The 17,575-nt window shown below is 39.0% G+C and overlaps 1 protein-coding gene across 4 annotated transcripts in view; it reads right to left on the bottom strand.

Moving 5' to 3' along the window:
- AGBL3 (AGBL carboxypeptidase 3) overlaps positions 1–17,575 on the bottom strand; it is a 72,571-nt gene that overhangs the window by 36,414 nt on the left and 18,582 nt on the right. For 3 of the 4 annotated variants that reach the window (XM_060196613.1, XM_060196612.1, XM_060196614.1), the window contains exons 5-6: positions 7,956–8,063; positions 1,541–1,679 (exon numbers count right to left, since the gene is read on the bottom strand). In XM_060196613.1, the coding sequence (XP_060052596.1) occupies positions 1,541–1,679; positions 7,956–8,063 (247 nt within the window). The remainder of the gene's footprint in view (positions 1–1,540; positions 1,680–7,955; positions 8,064–17,575) is intronic. The other variant, XM_060196615.1, reaches the window with a different exon arrangement.

Genomic DNA, 17,575 nt, shown 5'->3' with positions numbered 1-17,575 from the left:
ATTCAAATTCTACAAGTCTGAGCTATCACTGAAATAATATCTAAAATGACCCTGAGAAGGGTTTAGAACCTACATAAACTAATTTGACCATGCAGATTACAAATTGTAAACTTCCCGAGAACTGGAACTATAGTTGATAAGTCTTTACACACTGACTAGTCACTGAAGGTATTTAAATAAAGGCAAAAAAATAATTTCACTGTTATAGTACATGTCTGTGTAACAATATTACCTGGCTGTTTGTAGCTTTTTTCTTTTCCAGGTACCTTTTTATCCTATCAGAACTAGGTATTTATTGTGTGTTGTAAACAGTCACCTAAGGATAGATAAAGTTGTTGCAGTACCTTGAGAGCTATTGAATCTAACTGAATCTAGTCAGTGTAGAACGTATTATACTCTGCACATACAAATATGTCTAAATATTTTCATAAAATGTTTTTGGATAACATGCATATCCCTAAGCATATTTTATGAAATGGTTATCCCAAGAACTACCTTATTAATAAATTTGAAAGCCATTTGTGTATAGTTATATTGAAAATATACCACAGAAACCTGCTCAACTTTATGTGATGGTTCTCAAAATCACTTGAACTCAGAAACTTTCATTTCCTCTTCCATACTAATTTCTAATTAGCATCTGCATATCAAGAAATTAAAGTTATCTCAGACCTACAGGGATGCAGAGGTCACCTAGACTCCTAAGCTAAATACGGGCCCCAGATCAAATCGATGGGGTTTACAGTCAACAATATTTATACACCTTTCCCATATTTGGGAGCTTCTTTCTTCCCCAATCCAGGTTTCTAGCCCTTTTTTCCAGCCATAACATCATCTCCCCAGACAACAACTTGGGTCCACCAACATATCAGATGTCAGGCTCAAGAAAAAATTAGTATAATCATGGGACCTATGGAATATAACTAAAATAGGCCTACTAGCTATCTACAAAACGGAGACCCCAAATCTTAATCTGCATTATTCCAGCCTTTAGGTTCATGATTAATCAACAATTTGTTTGGCTTTATATGTTAACTTTTTTTTTTTCTGCCACCAGGTTCCAGAGGCTAACATGATGCCAACCAGACTTCCCTGGGCAGACAACCCCACCAATGTGTCCTGGAGCTCCGCTTCCCTGGAGCCCTGCCCCACTAGGGAAAGAGAGTGACAAGCTGGGAGTATGGATTGACCTGTCAATGCTCATGTTCAGCGGGGAAGCAATTATAGAAGCCAGACCTTCCACCTTCTGCACCCCATAACGACCCTGGGTCTATATTCCCAGAGAGATAAAGAATAGGAAAGCTATCAGGGGAGAGCATGGGATACGGATTTCTGGTGGTGGGAATTGTGTGGATTTGTAATTTCTTATCCTATGTTTTTTGTCAGTGTTTCCTTTTTATAAATAAAAAGAAAAAAAGAAACAAGAAAACAAGAAAAAAAAGATATCAAAGTTCTATGGTACAATTAAAATTCTCATGTACCTAATACAGAAATAATAGTTGGTGGTTTAGCTCCTCAAATAAAATCAATGAAGACCTACACTTTGACTACCTTCTGTAGATTACCACTTTCAAATCTTGCTTCAAACATTAAAGTATCATCACAGTTGTCCACGGGTTGTTTCAAGGGTGTTCGGTTGCCCCCAACTCGGGAATACACAAAGCAGGGCTCTTTGTAAGCTGATAAAATAAGAAGAGCATAGAAGTATCAAGTTAAATCTAAAGTGTATAGGCTATATCCACAGGGTTTGGAGCAATAGTGCACGTGTAATTAAAATGTCAGGAAGGATTATAAATATTAAGCGCTTTTGACATTAATATATGTTGAAGACAGTGTAAGGCAATAAGAAAACAACAGTGATATATATATATATATATATATATATATATATATATATATATATATATATTGCCTCTAGGGTTATCGCTGAGGCTCAGTGCCTGCACTACGAATCCACAGTTCCAGTGGCCATTTTTTATTTCTTTTTTCTATTTTATTCAATAGGACAGAGAGAAACTGAGAGGAGACATGGAAATAGAGAGGGAGAAAGAATACCTGCAGACCTGCTTCAGCACTAGTGAGGTGTGTGCTCTGCAAGTGGAGAAAGGGGGCTCAAACCTGGGTCCTTGAGCATAGTACTATGAGCACTTAACTGGGGGGCCACTTCCTGGCTCCAGCTTATTTATCATATTAATAGTTCTGGTTAGGATTAAGCAACTGATCTTAAGGTTGCTCTCACTGAAATGACATGGTCTTCTTATGGGTATTGGTAGTCTCTGTTCTTACAAGATAAAGCAATGTAGGAAAGAGTACTAACAAGGTACTGAGATCCCAAAGTATAAATTTTAGGATATACTGGAATTCCAACCTATCCTAGATGGGAAAAAAAATCCACTTAGTATCCCAGTCAGCCAGCAGTGGCTCTGGAAAGATTGCATACCAGGGGGCTGCGGGGTAGTGCACCTGGTTGAGCACATGTTACAAGGCACAAGGATCTAATGTTGGAGCCCCCGGTCCCCGCCTGCAAGAGGCAAGCTTTGTGAGTAGTGAAGCAGTGCTGCAGGTGTCTCTCTGTCTTTTCCTTTCTATTTTCCCCTCCCTCTCGATTGCTGTCTCTATCCAATAGGTAAATAAATAAATATAATTTTGAAAAGTTTTTTTCAAAAAAGAAAGATTGCATATCAGGCACAAGAAAACACATCTAAGAGGAAGGAAGGTGACCCAGGCCTCAAGTTAAAGTTAAAATAGTGCTGCCTTTGCAAAATGTAAATCCAGGCCTGACTGAAACAAAATAATTTCCTATCAGTTTAGCTGCCCATCAGAACAAAACTCAACACAATTTTAAAAGAAAGCAATTTAAATCCCAATTGCAAAAGATGAAAATTACAAATTTTTCTCTTTCAATAGATGTAAAAGTGCTTCCATGTAAATTCATGAGCTATGAAGCAATGTTGCAATACCTTTCCTTCTACTTAAGTAACATGCCCTAATCTAACCCAGATATTGGAATTTAAGGAATTTAAATATATTTTTAAAAAACTTAGAAGGAAAAATATATTTAATATACATAAGTAAAAGTTATATTTAGAGTTCAGGTCCTGGAACAGGATGGCAGAGGACCGAGTGGGGGTTGTATTATTGTGTGGAAAACTGACAAATGTTATGTACAAACTATTGTATTTATTGTCAACTATAAAACATTAATCCCCCAATAAAAATTTTTAAAAAATTTCTGAGAGTGAGCGAGCAAAGTACATTATATAAAGGAATCTTGTACATGAGTTTTAGATACTGTTATTCATCTTTCCATACAATCTCTTGATACCTTTTTATAAAGAATGTTTCTATAGTTGAAACAAACCCTTTGCACTTACAAAAAAAGATAGTTTAGTAAATGGATAATCTGAAAAAATGGAAACTACAAAAAAGAAAAAAGTTACAATAACTGAAGTGAAAGATTTACTAGGTGAGTTCAAAAGAAATTGAAGGTCGTAAAGAAAAAGACTCAGTGAGCTTAAAAACAAGCAAACAACAAATTCGATGCAAACTCAGGGACAGAGAAGAAAAAAGTGAACAAATATTCAGTGAAATGTGGGACATAGCTAGCAGCCATCATATGTGTCCATGAAATTACAAAGGATAGAAGATAGGTAATAGAATGGGAAAAGATAAATAAATAATGGTTGGATGTTTCTTATATTTGGTGAAAAATACCCAATTAACTTGTGGATCCAAGCAGTCCAGCAAACTCCATGTAGGATAAATATAAGCTTAATTGATCTGGGTATACAATAGCCAAATTGTTGGAAATAGTCAGTGTAGGAGTTTCAAGACAGGCTACTTATGGAAAAACTTGAAGTTTAATAATTCAGAGGTGTTTCTCTCACTATACTTGTTTAGATATATGCATTTGATTTATAGAATTGCTTGGTTTATAGAAAACAATCCCTATAAATTTCTGTTTTGTCAAACTTTTAAATACATTACTCCCAGGAAGGCACCCTTAGTATATACAGTCTAAAGATATGTATAGAATGTTGACAGTCAAATCCTTCAGAAGCTCCATATAGGTTGATGCCTAAGGAGTACACTTTTGGATATTGTACAAACCCTTTGTTTCGTTACCAACACCCTCTATCATCAAGCAGACATGAAATATGAAATTTTGTAATACTAGAGCTCTCAAAAGCACACATATTGATCTGAAGTGTCAAGAATGCTTTCTTGAGACACAGTCTTAAATAATGCTTGCAAAGCATGGAGTGTTTTCTGTTTTAAAGATGACAACTCCAAAATATGCACCAAATTGGCAAGGAATGAAATGAAATGAAAACCACCTGAATGATTGATTGTGTCAGGGTTTAGACAGGGTCTAAACCTTCTGCCAAGGTCATTGGTATATTTATAGCATAATTCACAGATGGTACCATATTATCAAGTTAAAAACGAGCACTTAATGTTGATATGTAAAAGTTCCTATATCTACTGAATTTCAGATCCTGTGTGTGATTGTCTTTTCAAGGCCAGACAAAATGATTTCTTGAATCATATATGGTCCATAGGTTAGATTTACCCACCCCTGGCTTAGATGAAGGGGCAATGATTGCTTCAGAGCACTCAACAGGATTTATCTTTGACTACATAGAATACAGAGTCATAAACATATTTTTTTCCCCACAAAGGTTATTGCTGGGCCTCTGTGTCTGTACAACTTCATAGTTCCCAGTGGTCATTTATTCTTTTTTCATTTTATTTTCTTCCTTCTAGATAGAGGATGAGAGATACACATACAGAGAGAGAAGCAGAGAAAGAGAGAGGTCATAACACTGCTCCGCTGCTAATGAAAAACTCCCCTTTCAGGAGTTCATGTGTAGCCTGGGGCAGGGGTTCAAACCTGGACCTTCACGCTTGTTAACATGTGCACTCTACCGGACGAGCCACTGGATGGTCTCCTAAAAAGAAATCTCAAATTTCTTTTTTTTTTTTTTAAATCAAATACTTAGAGGAAAACATTGGTAAAACACTTTCCCACCTACGCCTCAAGGACATCTTTGATGAATCAAACCCAATTGCAAGGAAGACTAAAGCAGAAACAAACCAATGGGACTACATCAAATTGAAAAGCTTCTGCACATCCAAAGAAACTATTAAACAAACAGAGAGACCCCTCAAAGAATGGGAGAAGATCTTCACATGCCATACATCAGACAAGAAACTAATCACCAAAATATATAAAGAGCTCAGCAAACTTAGCACCAAAAAAGCAAATGACCCCATCCAAAAATGGGCAGAGGATATGAACAAAACATTCACTACAGAGGAGATCCAAAAGGCTAACAAACATATGAAAAACTGCTCTAGGTCACTGATTGTCAGAGAAATGCAAATTAAGACAACACTAAGATACCACCTCACTCCTGTAAGAATGGCATACATCAAAAAGGACAGCAGCAACAAATGCTGGAGAGGATGTGGGGACAGAGGAACCCTTTTACATTGCTGGTGGGAATGTAAATTGGTACAGCCTCTGTGGAGAGCAGTCTGGAAAACTCTCAGAAGGCTAGACATGGACCTTCCATATGATCTAGTAATTCCTCTCCTGGGGTTATACCCCAAGGACTCCATAACACCCAACCAAAAAGAGGTATGTACTCCTATGTTCATAGCAGCACAATTCATAATAGCTAAAACCTGGAAGCAACCCAGGTGCCCAACAACAGATGAGTGGCTGAGAAAGCTGTGGTATATATACACAATGGAATACTATGCAGCTATCAAGAACAATGAACCCACCTTCTCTGACCCATCTTGGACAGAGCTAGAAGGAATTATGTTAAGTGAACTAAGTCAGAAAGATAAAGATGAGTATGGGATGATCCTACTCATCAACAGAAGTTGAGTAAGAAGATATGAAAGGGAAACTAAAAACAGGACCTGATCAAATTGTAAGTAGGGCACCTTACCCTGTGGTGAGGGGTAGACATGCAGCTTCCTGGGCCAGTGGGGGGTGGGAGTGGGTGGGAGGGATGGGTCACAGTCTTTTGGTGGTGGGAATGGTGTTTATGTACACTCCTAGCAAAATGTAGACATATAAATCAGTAGTTGATTAATATGAGAGGGGGAAAATCAATTGTATGTCTCAAAGTTTTTCAAAACACAAACTGAATCTTTTTAATATATAGACTGTGTATTTGATATGCGGTCTCTCTCAAAAGCCTAGACCAAGTAGATTAGAAGCATCCAATAGCACAGCTATATACAAGATACTGGATACTGTACAGCAAACCCTAACAAAAGGACTTTTCAAAGTTAACCCAATTACCAAATAATGTGATGATAACATTAACTATCGATTGTCTTTTGGAACCCTAAGACAGCAGGAACCTCACATCTCCACTATAGAGCCCCTACTTCCCCCAGTCCTGGAACCCTTGGATAGGGCCCACTTTCCCGTATGCATCTCCCAATCCATACCAAATAATATTGCATCCGCCGATCACAACCTAACCAACGCAACGATTGCCACCTCAACATGCTTTACCTCAGACTGTGTCCAGAGACTTCACGAGTGGAATGACAACCCTTCAGCTTCATTACTAGGGTGAGACCTTTCCTTTTATAGTACACTCTAATTTCATCTCAGGTGGTTCACTTTCTAACCAAGTCCCATAACCTAGATATACACCAGTTTCTGTGAGAGAGAGCTTATGTGCACACGTATCCATAAACTACTGCAAAATATATACCTGAAAGCAGAAGTATACTAGAGTTTGCAGTGAGTACCCCCCTAACACTTCCTCTCCACTATTCCAAGCTTTGGGTCCATGATTGCTCAACAATTTGTTTGGCTTCATATGTTAACTCTCTTTTCAATCACCAGGTTCCAGATGCCACCAGGATGCTGGCCAGGCTTCCCTGGATTGAAGACCCCACCAATATGTCCTGGAGCTCAGCTTCCCCAGAGACACACCCTACTAGGGAAAGAGAGAGGCAGACTGGGAGTATGGACCTGGCAGTCAACGCCCATGTTAAGCGGGGAAGCAATTACAGAAGCCAGACCTTCTACCTTCTGCTACCCTCAATGACCCTGGGTCCATGCTCCCAGAGGGATAGAGAATGGGAAAGCTATCATGGGAGGGAGTGGGTTATGGAGATTGGGTGGTGGGAATTGTGTGGAGTTGTACCCCTCCTACCTTATGGTTTTGTTAATTAATCCTTTCTTAAATTAAAAAAAAAGAAAGTATTTTTTTCTTTTTTAAAAATATGTAATTTATTTATTTATTTATTTGCTACAGAGAGAAATTGAGAGGGGGAAGGGGAGCTAGAGAGGCGTCTGAAGCTCTGCTTCACCACTCATGAAGCTTTTCCCCTGCAGGTGAGACCAGGGACTTGAACCTGAGTCCTTGCACACTGTAACATGAGTACTTAACCAAGTGCACCACCTCCTGGCCCCAAGAATTCCTACAAATAGAATTTTCTACACTAATGGCCAACATGATATTTCACTGTAACATAACTTCACGTAAACTGCAGTGTACATTAAAAAAACACAATTAGCAGGGACAGGTGGTGGTATGCCTGGTCGAGTGCACACATTGTCGTGTGGGTTCAAGCCCCCCACCCCTACCTGCAGGAGAGAAGCTTCACGAGTGATGGAGCAGTACTGGAGGTGTCTCTTTCTCTCCTTTTCTACCTCTCCTTCCTTCTCAATTTCCCTGTCTCATTCAAAATAAATAAATAAATAAATGAATGAATGAATAAACAACAAGCACAACACTTAAAGATAATCAGCACCGACCCCATATTTACATTTATAAATAACCAGACATCTTTATGAATATAGGGACTGCCTGGCAATCTGAAAATTTCACAGTGAACAGCAAAACAAATAAACTGAAAGAGTAATCCATGCATCAAATAATATTTTATAACAACATTTCTCATTATGTGCTCACCATCTTCAGCTAGATAAACCACAGTATTATCCTTGGAGTTTGGATAAAGGGGCTCCATCTCCTGGCCTGTTGGGGTGTACATTGGCTCAGAAAAAGAAGGACTCCAATCTGGAAAAGAGGGGGGGAAATGTTACCCAGATGGAACATAAATAAAATAAAACAGGAAAATGAATTTCAAAGTACTCAGTGGTATATTCAGACTAACATTTTAAAACATTTTTTGGTGGGATTGGATTTTATTTGGGTTCACCAGGATAAACAACAAACATTGTCACACTGTGAAAAAAAAAACAAACCTCAATGTTTCATTATACTTTATTCTAAGTTATTATAATGAGTAGTTTAATTATCATTTTATGTAATTATTGATTTCATATTACTAAGGTTTCTATTTCTCTTAAGCGTGCAACAGTTTCTGTTTCATTTCCACCTTTTGTTCTTTTTCTCCCCTTGTATCTTTTGCTCTTTTTTTTAAAAAATAAAAACCTTTTTAAAAATATTTATTTATTTTTGAGAGAGATGCAGAGAAAAACACAGAGAGAAACCCCAGAGTACTGCTCAGCTCTGGCTTATGGTGGTGTGGAGGATTGAACCTGAGACTCAGGAGCCTCAGGCATGAGAGTCTGTTTGCATAACCATTATGCTACCCACCCCACCCCACCCGTATCTTTTGCTTCTTACTCATGATGGTTGCCCCTTAAGCTCATAAACACGCTCTAGTATTTTCTGTCTTCTCCAGTGGAATACTTTTTGGGCACTCACTTAATTTTTCCACCTGGGTTATCAATGGGGCTGGATGTCAGCACTAGGAAACCACTGCTTGTGACAGCCCTTTCTTTCTTTTTCTTCCTTCCTTTCCCCTCCCATTCCTCCCTCCCTCCCTCCCTCCCTCCCTCCCTCCCTCCCTCCCTCCCTCCCTTCCTTCCTTCTTTTCTCTCTCTCTCTTTTCTTTCTTTCTTCTCTCTCTCTCTTCCTCGTTCTATTTATTTGACAGGGTAGAGAGAATTGGGAGAAGAGGGGGAAGTAGGGGAGAGAGAAAGACAAGACACCTACAGACCTACGTAACCACTCCTGAAGCTTCTCTGCAGGTGGGGAGCCAGGGTTTGATCAAACCCTTGCACAAGGTGATGTGTATGCTCAACTGGCTGTGTCCTCACCTGGCTCCTCCCACCTTTTTATTTGCCTATACCAGTTTTCCTTTTTGTTTTTCCCATTAATTTCTGGACTATCTTAAAAATTGAGTCATACATACATGTATTACCTGGTTTTGACCTTATTTTGACAATTACCTATTTGGAAAAAATGACTTAATAGCCCAACTACCCTACTTGTTCCCATCTTTCAGTGAGGCTGGGATTGGTGATGATTTGTTCTGCTTCTGCTTGTTTAGCCTTTAAATTGGCTAATGGGTGTCATATTATGCTTGACTGAAGGAGTCTAGGCTCTATGATACCAAATATAATCACTGAAACAACAACAATAATTTAGGATGAGTGACAAACATTTAGTGGACAAATTTTCTAGGGTGATGTGTCCAACTGTTCCAGCAACAAAAATTTATTTAGCATAATTTCTAGTTCCAGAAAAAGTGTGACCTACACATCGATGCAAATACATATCACTGCACAATGCAGGCTTAACTGGATGATACAAACAAATGAATTACTAATAAATTACAAAGTAAATTCTTTTTCTTTTTTTTCAGAGGTGGAAATTGTTTTATTTGCATACTTCAATTACTTAAATAAATAAAATTATTTATTTATAGAACGGAAGCACTGACAAAACCAGAGGATAAGAGGGGTACAACTCCACACAATTCCCACCACCAGAACTCTGTATCCCATCCCCTCCCCTGACAGCTTTCCTATTCTTTAACCCTCTGGGAGTATGGACCCAAGGTCACTGTGGGATGCAGAAGGTGGAAGGTCTGGTTTCTGTAATTGCTTCCCTGCTGAACATGGGTGTTGACAGGTCGATCCATACTCCCAGCCTGCCTCTCTCTTTCCCTAGTGGGGTGGGGCTCTGGGAAAGCAGGGCTCTAGGACACATCGGTGGGGTTGTCTGTCCAGGGAAGTCTGGTTGGCCTCATGGTAGTTCATACTCTTTCTGGAACTAGAAATTATGCTAAATAAACTTTTGTTGCTGGAACAGTTGGACACATCACCCCAGAATATTTGTTCACAAATCTTTTTCGTTGGGTGTTATGAAATCCGTGGAGTATATCCCTAGGAGAGGAATTACTGGGTCATATGGAAGGTCTATGTCTCACCTTGTGAGAGTTCTCCAGACTGCTCTCCACAGAGGCTGGACCAATTTACATTCCCACCAGCAGTGCAGAAGGGTAACCCTGTCCCCACAGCCTCTCCAGCATTTGTTGCTGCTGTCCTTTTTGATGTATTCCAGTCTCACAGGAGTGAGATGGTATCTCAATGTTGTCTTTATTTGCATTTCTCTGACAATCAGTTACCTGGAGCAATTTTTCATGTGTTTGTTAGCTTTTTGGATCTCTTCTGTAGTGAATGTTCTGTCCATATCCTCTGCCCATTTTTGGATGGGGTCATTTGCTTTTTTGTTGCTAAGTTTGCTGAGCTCTTTGTGTATTTTGGGTATTAGTCTCTTGTCTGATGTATGGCATGTGAAGATTACAATTCTCTTTCTCTGGGGCCAGGCAGTGGCACACCTGGTTAAGCGCGCACACTACTGCAATTCTCTCTCTCTGTGTAGTGTGTGTGTGTGTGTGTGTGTGTTTGTATGTGTGATTTTTCTCACTAGGCATATTGCTGGGACTTGACACCTGCTGGAATGCTCCTCTGCTCTAGTGGGCTTGTTTACAGAGAGACAGAGAGAACTCGAGAGAGGAAGAGAGCACCACTCCATTGCTCATGAAGCCTCTTTACTGCAGGTGTTCCAATATGGTGGCCTGGTGCTCAAGCCTGGGGCCTTGTACATAGTAACATGTGCACTCTACCTGACCTCAACAATGTTCTCTTAATGTGTAGGGCATCATTACATATATACTGATCATTTGTTTTTAACTACATATTTGTATTTTTTATTGAAATAGCATTGCATTATAACACCATATACACTTCAGATTTGCACCATTAAAAATTACAATGCTGGGGAGTTGGGCGGCAGCACAGTGGGTTAAGCACAGGTGGCACAAAGTGCAAGGACCAGCTTAACGATCCCGGCTTGAGCCCCTGGCTCCCCACCTACAGGGGGATCACTTCACAAGCAGTGAAGCAGGTCTGCAGGTGTCTATCTTTCTCTCCCCCTCTCTGTCTTCTCCTCCTTTGTCCATGTCTCTCTGTCCTATCCAATGACTATGACATCAATAACTACAACAATAAAACAAGGGCAACAAAAGGGAATAAATAAATATTTTTTAAAAATTAAAATGCTACATTAAGTTTACCACCCAGAGTCCAATTCTGTTCTTCACCATAGAATATCTCTATCCCAATTTACCCAAGTCCTTATTCCCCACAACTTCTTCTGATAACCATGAGTGGTGGTTTTATAGTTAAATAATTACTCTCATTTTACTTACCTCATTTGTGTTTTTTTCTCTATATGCCACATATAGTATGTCTGACTTATTTTATTAATAGGATATAATATAATTATAAAATCCCTCTAGATCCACCCATATTGTTACAAATGGCATGATTTAATCTTTGTATAGCTAAATAATATATACATGCATGCATATATTATAGGCGCACATATATGTGTACCACAAAACACTTATTCATCAGTTGGTGGACATTCAGGCTATTTCCAGTTCTTGGGTATGGAAAATAATGTTGTGACAAGTATGATGTTGCATATATCGATTTGGATGAGCAGTTTTGCAGTCTGGGATAGATACTGGGATAAATTGGGATAACTGGATTATGTAGAATTTGTTTTACACCTCTCCATAATGCCTTCCTGTTTTCCATAATTGTTGGTCTGATTTGCATTCCCACTGACAGTGCACAAGGGCTTCCTTCAACTGACATAATCTTCAACGCTTATTTTTTCTTGTCTTTTGGGTAAAAAAAAATCATTCTCATAGGTGTAAGGTGGTATATCCTTTTTGTTTTGCTATGAACTTCCTCAATAGTAAGGTATTGTAATATAGTCATCATCTATATATCTGTATGTCTTCTTAAGTAAGTGTTTATTCAGATCCTCTGGAATTTTCAGTAAGGTTTTTTTTTCTATCATTGAGTTTCATTATTTGTTTCTAATCTTGATAAAATCTAATTTATCAGTTTTGTGACAGTGGTTGTACTTTTGTAATTATAGTTAAGAATCAATTTCTAAGTCAAAGTCCATGAAAGTTCACCTCTACAACTTCTAACAGCTTTATCAATTTGGCTCTTACATTGAGGTCTTGATCTATTTTGAGTTCATGCAGGGTAAGGGTTAAACATCATCCACATTGCATGTGGCTATCCCCCACTGCCATAACACATATGCTGAAAAGATGATTTGTTCCTACAGTTTCATTTGCTCTGACCCATCTTTTATATAAAGAAGTGCTACAGATTTGTGAGTATTGATTTTGTAGCCTCCTACTTTGCTGATTGTATTTATGATTTGTGATAGAGCCTTGACAGAGTTTCTGGGGTCCTCTAGGTATATCAACATATCATCTGCAAATAATGATATCTTAACTTGATCTTTTTCCATTCTGGTTTCCTTTGATATCTCTTTCTTGCCTGTTTGAAATGGCAAGGACTTCTAGGACTATGTTGAATGAAAGTGGTGAGAGTGGGCATCCTTGTCTAGTTCCTGATTTTAGGGGAAAAGCTTTCAATTTCCCCCCATTGACCATGATGTTAGCCGTATGTTTATCACATATCGCCTTTTTTATGTTGAGGAATTTTCCTTCCACTCCCAGTTTCTTGAGAGCCTTTATCATAAATGGGTACTGAACCTTGTCAAATGCTTTTTTCTACATCAATTGATAAAATCATGTGATTTTTACCTTTCTTTTTGCTGATATAGTGAATGACACTGATTAACTTGCAGATGTTGAACAATCCCTGTTTCCCAGGGATGAATTCCACTTGATCTTGGTGGATTATTCTCTTATTAAGTTGTTTGATTCAATTAGCCAAGATTTTTTTGAGGATCTTTGGATCAATAGTCATCAGGGATATCAGTCTGTAGTTTTCTTTTTTGGTAGGGTCCTTTCCTGCTTTGGGGATCGTTAGCCTCATAAAATGTGTTTGGGAGTGTTCCCTCTTCTACTTTCTGGAAGAGTTTGAGGATGATGGGTTCTTCTCTGAATGTTCTATAAAATTTAGTACAGCCACCTGGGCCCAGGCTTTTGTTCTTGTGGAGGCTTTTGACTACTGCTTTTATTTCTTTACTAGTGACTGACCTCTTAAGTTTATCTAGTTCCTCTTGTGTCAAGGTTGGCAGTTGGTATGACTCTGAGAATGTGTCCATTTCTTCTAAGTTGTTAACTTTAGTTCTGAACAGATGTTCATAATAATCTTGCATAATTCTTTGAATTTCTACCTCATCTACTGTAATATCTCCTTTCTCATTTCTGAGTGATTTTACCAAAGCATTCTCTTTTTCTCTTGGTGAGTGTAGCTAGTGGTTTACCTAATTTGTTTATGCATTCAAAGAACCAGCTATTGGTTTCATCAATCTTCATGATGGACCTTTTGTTTTTTAGTTCATTGATTTCTGCTCTGATTTGGACTATTTTCTGTCTCTTGCTGACTGTTGGGTCTTTTTGTTGTTCCACTTCTAGTTGGTTCAGTTGCATTGTTAGATGGTTTACTAGAGATTTCTCCTGTTTATTAATGTGGGTCTGTATTGCTATAAACTTCTCTCTGAGGACAGCTTTTGCTGCACCCCACAGGGTCTGGTAAACGGTTTCTTCATTTTCATTGGTATCAGGTAGTTCTTATCACTAAGTCTAAGGACGCAGGTTCGAGCCCCAGCTTCCTACCTGCAGGGAAGATGCTTCATAAGCAGTGAAGCAGGCCTGCAGGTGTCTATCTTTTTCTCTCCTTCCCTACCTCCCCTTCCCCTCTCAATTTATCTCTGTCCTGTCAAATAAAAATAGGGAAAAAAATGGGAATGGCCACTGGAAGCAGTGAATTCCTAGTGCAGGCACCAAGCCCCAGTGATAACCCTGTGGAATTTAAAAAAAAGGAAGAAAAGCTATTGCAGAACTATATTCTGCAATATGAAACAATGTATAAATCTATCTGAATGTGGCTTTAATTTACATTTTCCTGGACTGTATAGAACCTAGCAAAATCTCAGTTAAACTTTTTACAGTAGTAGAAAACAACAGTAAAATTTATATGGAGCCAAAAAAAAAAAAGTCAAATCAATCTTTAGAAAGCATAATGTTGAAAACATAATTTGATTTCAGAGCATCTTACAAAGTTACAGTAATCAGAGCAATGTATGGTACTGGTATAAAGACAGGTACATAGACCAACAAAATAGAATAGAGAATGCACCCCCTAAAAATCTATGTTTATATACGGTCAGTAATCATTGACAGGGAGGCCAGGATAGGGGATGGTACACCTGGTTGAATGTACACATCACCATGTGCAAAGACCTGGGTCCTACCCCCAACTCCCACCTCAAGCAGGACACTTCACAAGTGGTGAAGAAGGTCTGTAGTTGTCTTTCTTTCTCTCTTTCTTTGTCTCTCCCCCCCCACTTCAGTTTCTTTCCTACTCTGTTAAAAAAAAAATAGAGCTATACTAGTGCTTTTTTTTTTTTTTCCCTGAGCCTGAAATCTGATATGCAGGTGCAATTACAGAAGCCAGACCTTCAACCTTCTGCATTCCACAGTGATCTTGGGTCCATACTCCCAGAGGGCTAAAGAATAGGAAAGCTATGGGGGAGGGGGGAATGGGATATAGAGGTCTGGTGGTGGGAACTGAGCAAAGTTGTACCCCTCTTATCCTATGGTTTTGTCAATGTTTCCTTTTTATAAATAAAAAATTTAAAAAAATAAGAGAAAAAAAGGGGAGATGGCCAGGAGTTGTGAATTTGTAGAGCCAACATTGAGCACCAGTGATAGCCATGGTGACAATAAAAAATAATAAATAATAAAAATTAATCACTGACAAAGACACACAATGCAGAAAGCAAAAAGCTCTCAACAAATATTGAAAAAAATGGAGTGTTCATATATAAATAATGGACTTATATACAAAAAAGTCAACACAACATGGATCAAAGACTTAAACATAAAATCTGAAACTTTTAAACTTCTGGAAGAAAAAAAATAGGATTAATAGTGAGACATACCTTGTTCTTGGATAGGAAGATATAATATTGTAAAGATGTCACTCTTCCTTAAATTAATCTATAAATGTAATGTGATCACAATAAAGTTACCAGTATTATTTTGGGGATATCTAGGAAACTTATTTAAATTACAAATAGAAAAACAATGAGGTAGAGTAGCCAAAAAGTGAAAACCAAAAAATTTTATCTTAATGAGAGATACACAGAGAAAGTTATAGAGAGAAAGATACAGAAAGATAGCAAGAGAGTCAAAAGCACTACTCAGCTCTAGCATATGGTGGTGCTGGGGAATGAATCTGGGACATCAGAGCCTCAGGCGTGAAAGAATTTTTTAGAATAACCATTATGCTATTTCCCCAGCCCTGTTATATAGAATTGCCACATATTATATGCTGAACTTCTGGGTGTAATTTTAACTAATTTCTACCCCATAGCCCATCTATTTATATGATAGCATGAAACCCTTTTAACTATTGCATTAAGCTATGAATTTTGTCATAATGTCAACTTAGTTCCCTATCATAAAATGAAAACAATGTGAATGAATCTTGAAAACATCATAGCAAACAAATAAGACGAGCAAATGCTACTTGATTCCACTTATGTGTAGAATTTAAATTAGTCAAATTTATAAAAGCAGAGACTATAATGGTTCCTGCTAGAGGCAAGCAGGAGGCAGAAACAGGACGCTACTAATCAACAAGTTTAAAGTTTAATAACTCAAGTTAAATGATTTCTGCACTATGAATTCACTATGAATTTCTGTCTCAACACTGCACCTTCTAGCAGCAACATACTGCATGCTTAAAAACTTGCTACTGAGCTCATCCAGAAGGGGTCATACTTTGCTATGCATGGGGCCTCGGGTTTGAGCCCCAGCACTGCAGGGGAACACCATGTACAACACCATGGGTGCTCCTTAGATGGTGAAAACAGTAAAAGCATCTTTCTCCTCTCTCTCTTTTTACCCTTCTCTCTTTTCTTTTAATCCACTATCTCAAATAGATGAATAAGAAAACTGACTTGGGGACAGAGGCAGGCTATGGAGCAGCAGCAGCTGTGTTTCTCTCCTCTCCTTTCCTGGGTCAACTAGGAATACCAAAAGAGATCACCTGGGACCACAACAAGGCAGGGCTAGAATGACTTCAGGAACCTACCAAATCACCAGGGAGTGCAAACACATGTGCCTTTTGGACAGAAAGGAGCCTAAGGAGAGGTGGAGTGACTGGTAACAGTCTGGCAGTTTACCAGTTGAGGCACCACCTCCAGTCTGTTTTATCAACAAAAAGACTGCTAGGGGGTTGGGCAGTGGCACAGCGGGTTGAGCGTACATGGCACTAAGTGCAGGGACTGGCCTAAGGATTCTGGTTTGAGCCACGGCTCTCCACCTGCAGGGAAGTCGCTTCATAGGCAGTGAGGCAGGTCTGCAGGTGTCTGTCTTTCTCTCCCCCTCTCTGTCTTCCCTTCCTCTCTCCATTTCTCTCTGTCCTATCCAACAATGAATGACATCAAAAATAACAATAATAACCACAACAAGACTATGACAACAAGGGCAACAATGGGGGAAAAATGGCCTCCAGGAGCAGTGGATTCATGGTGCAGGCACTGAGCCCCAACAATAACCCTGGAGGAAAAAAAAAAGACTGATGAAGGGAGGACAGGACTCTCCTAAGACTCATAAAATGCAACTGTGAGTCTCCATCGCTACTGCCCTCAGAGGTTGGAGCAGCAGGGGGGAGGCCCTGTGCTGACAGAGGGGAACAGAGAACTGACCAGGAAAATCAGGAGAAGAGCTACACCTTGGTGACCTAGCATGATGCTGTATAGTGGGAGCCTTTCCATGTTGTTCTTCTGATGAGATCATGGTGAGTAATTGCCTCAGAACCTACAGACTATAAACAAGAATTGTTTAGAAACTCACATGGCCCAGCAGTGCTGCCCGGCTTGGCAGAGAAGCTGAATTGAGCCCAGAGCTTTGGATGCTTGGGGTGTGAGAGTCTCTTTGCATAAGCAATGTGCTATCTCTCCCCTACCCTGCTTTATCTTTTGGTTCAGGAGTGAGTGATTAAGCTAAGAAGCCTACTTATATTTTAAAAGCCCTCAGGCTCCCATAGCCTACAGGGAAGAAAAAGAACAAAAGAGGCTTTAACAGCCACTGTGTTCCAACTCAGGGACTGAAAAAATATATATGAATGAAACCAATACCCAAACAAAGAGACCTCTCACAGAATAGGAGATGATCTTTACATGCCATACATCAGACAAGAGTTCAGTAACCAAAATATATAAAGAGCTTTCCAAACTTAACCATAAGAAAACAAATGACC

This window comes from Erinaceus europaeus, chromosome 8 (assembly GCF_950295315.1).
Source record: "Erinaceus europaeus chromosome 8, mEriEur2.1, whole genome shotgun sequence".
NCBI lineage: Eukaryota > Metazoa > Chordata > Mammalia > Eulipotyphla > Erinaceidae > Erinaceus > Erinaceus europaeus.
The sequence above is the reverse complement of the archived record's forward strand: the minus strand, read 5'-3'. Positions and strand labels throughout refer to the sequence as shown.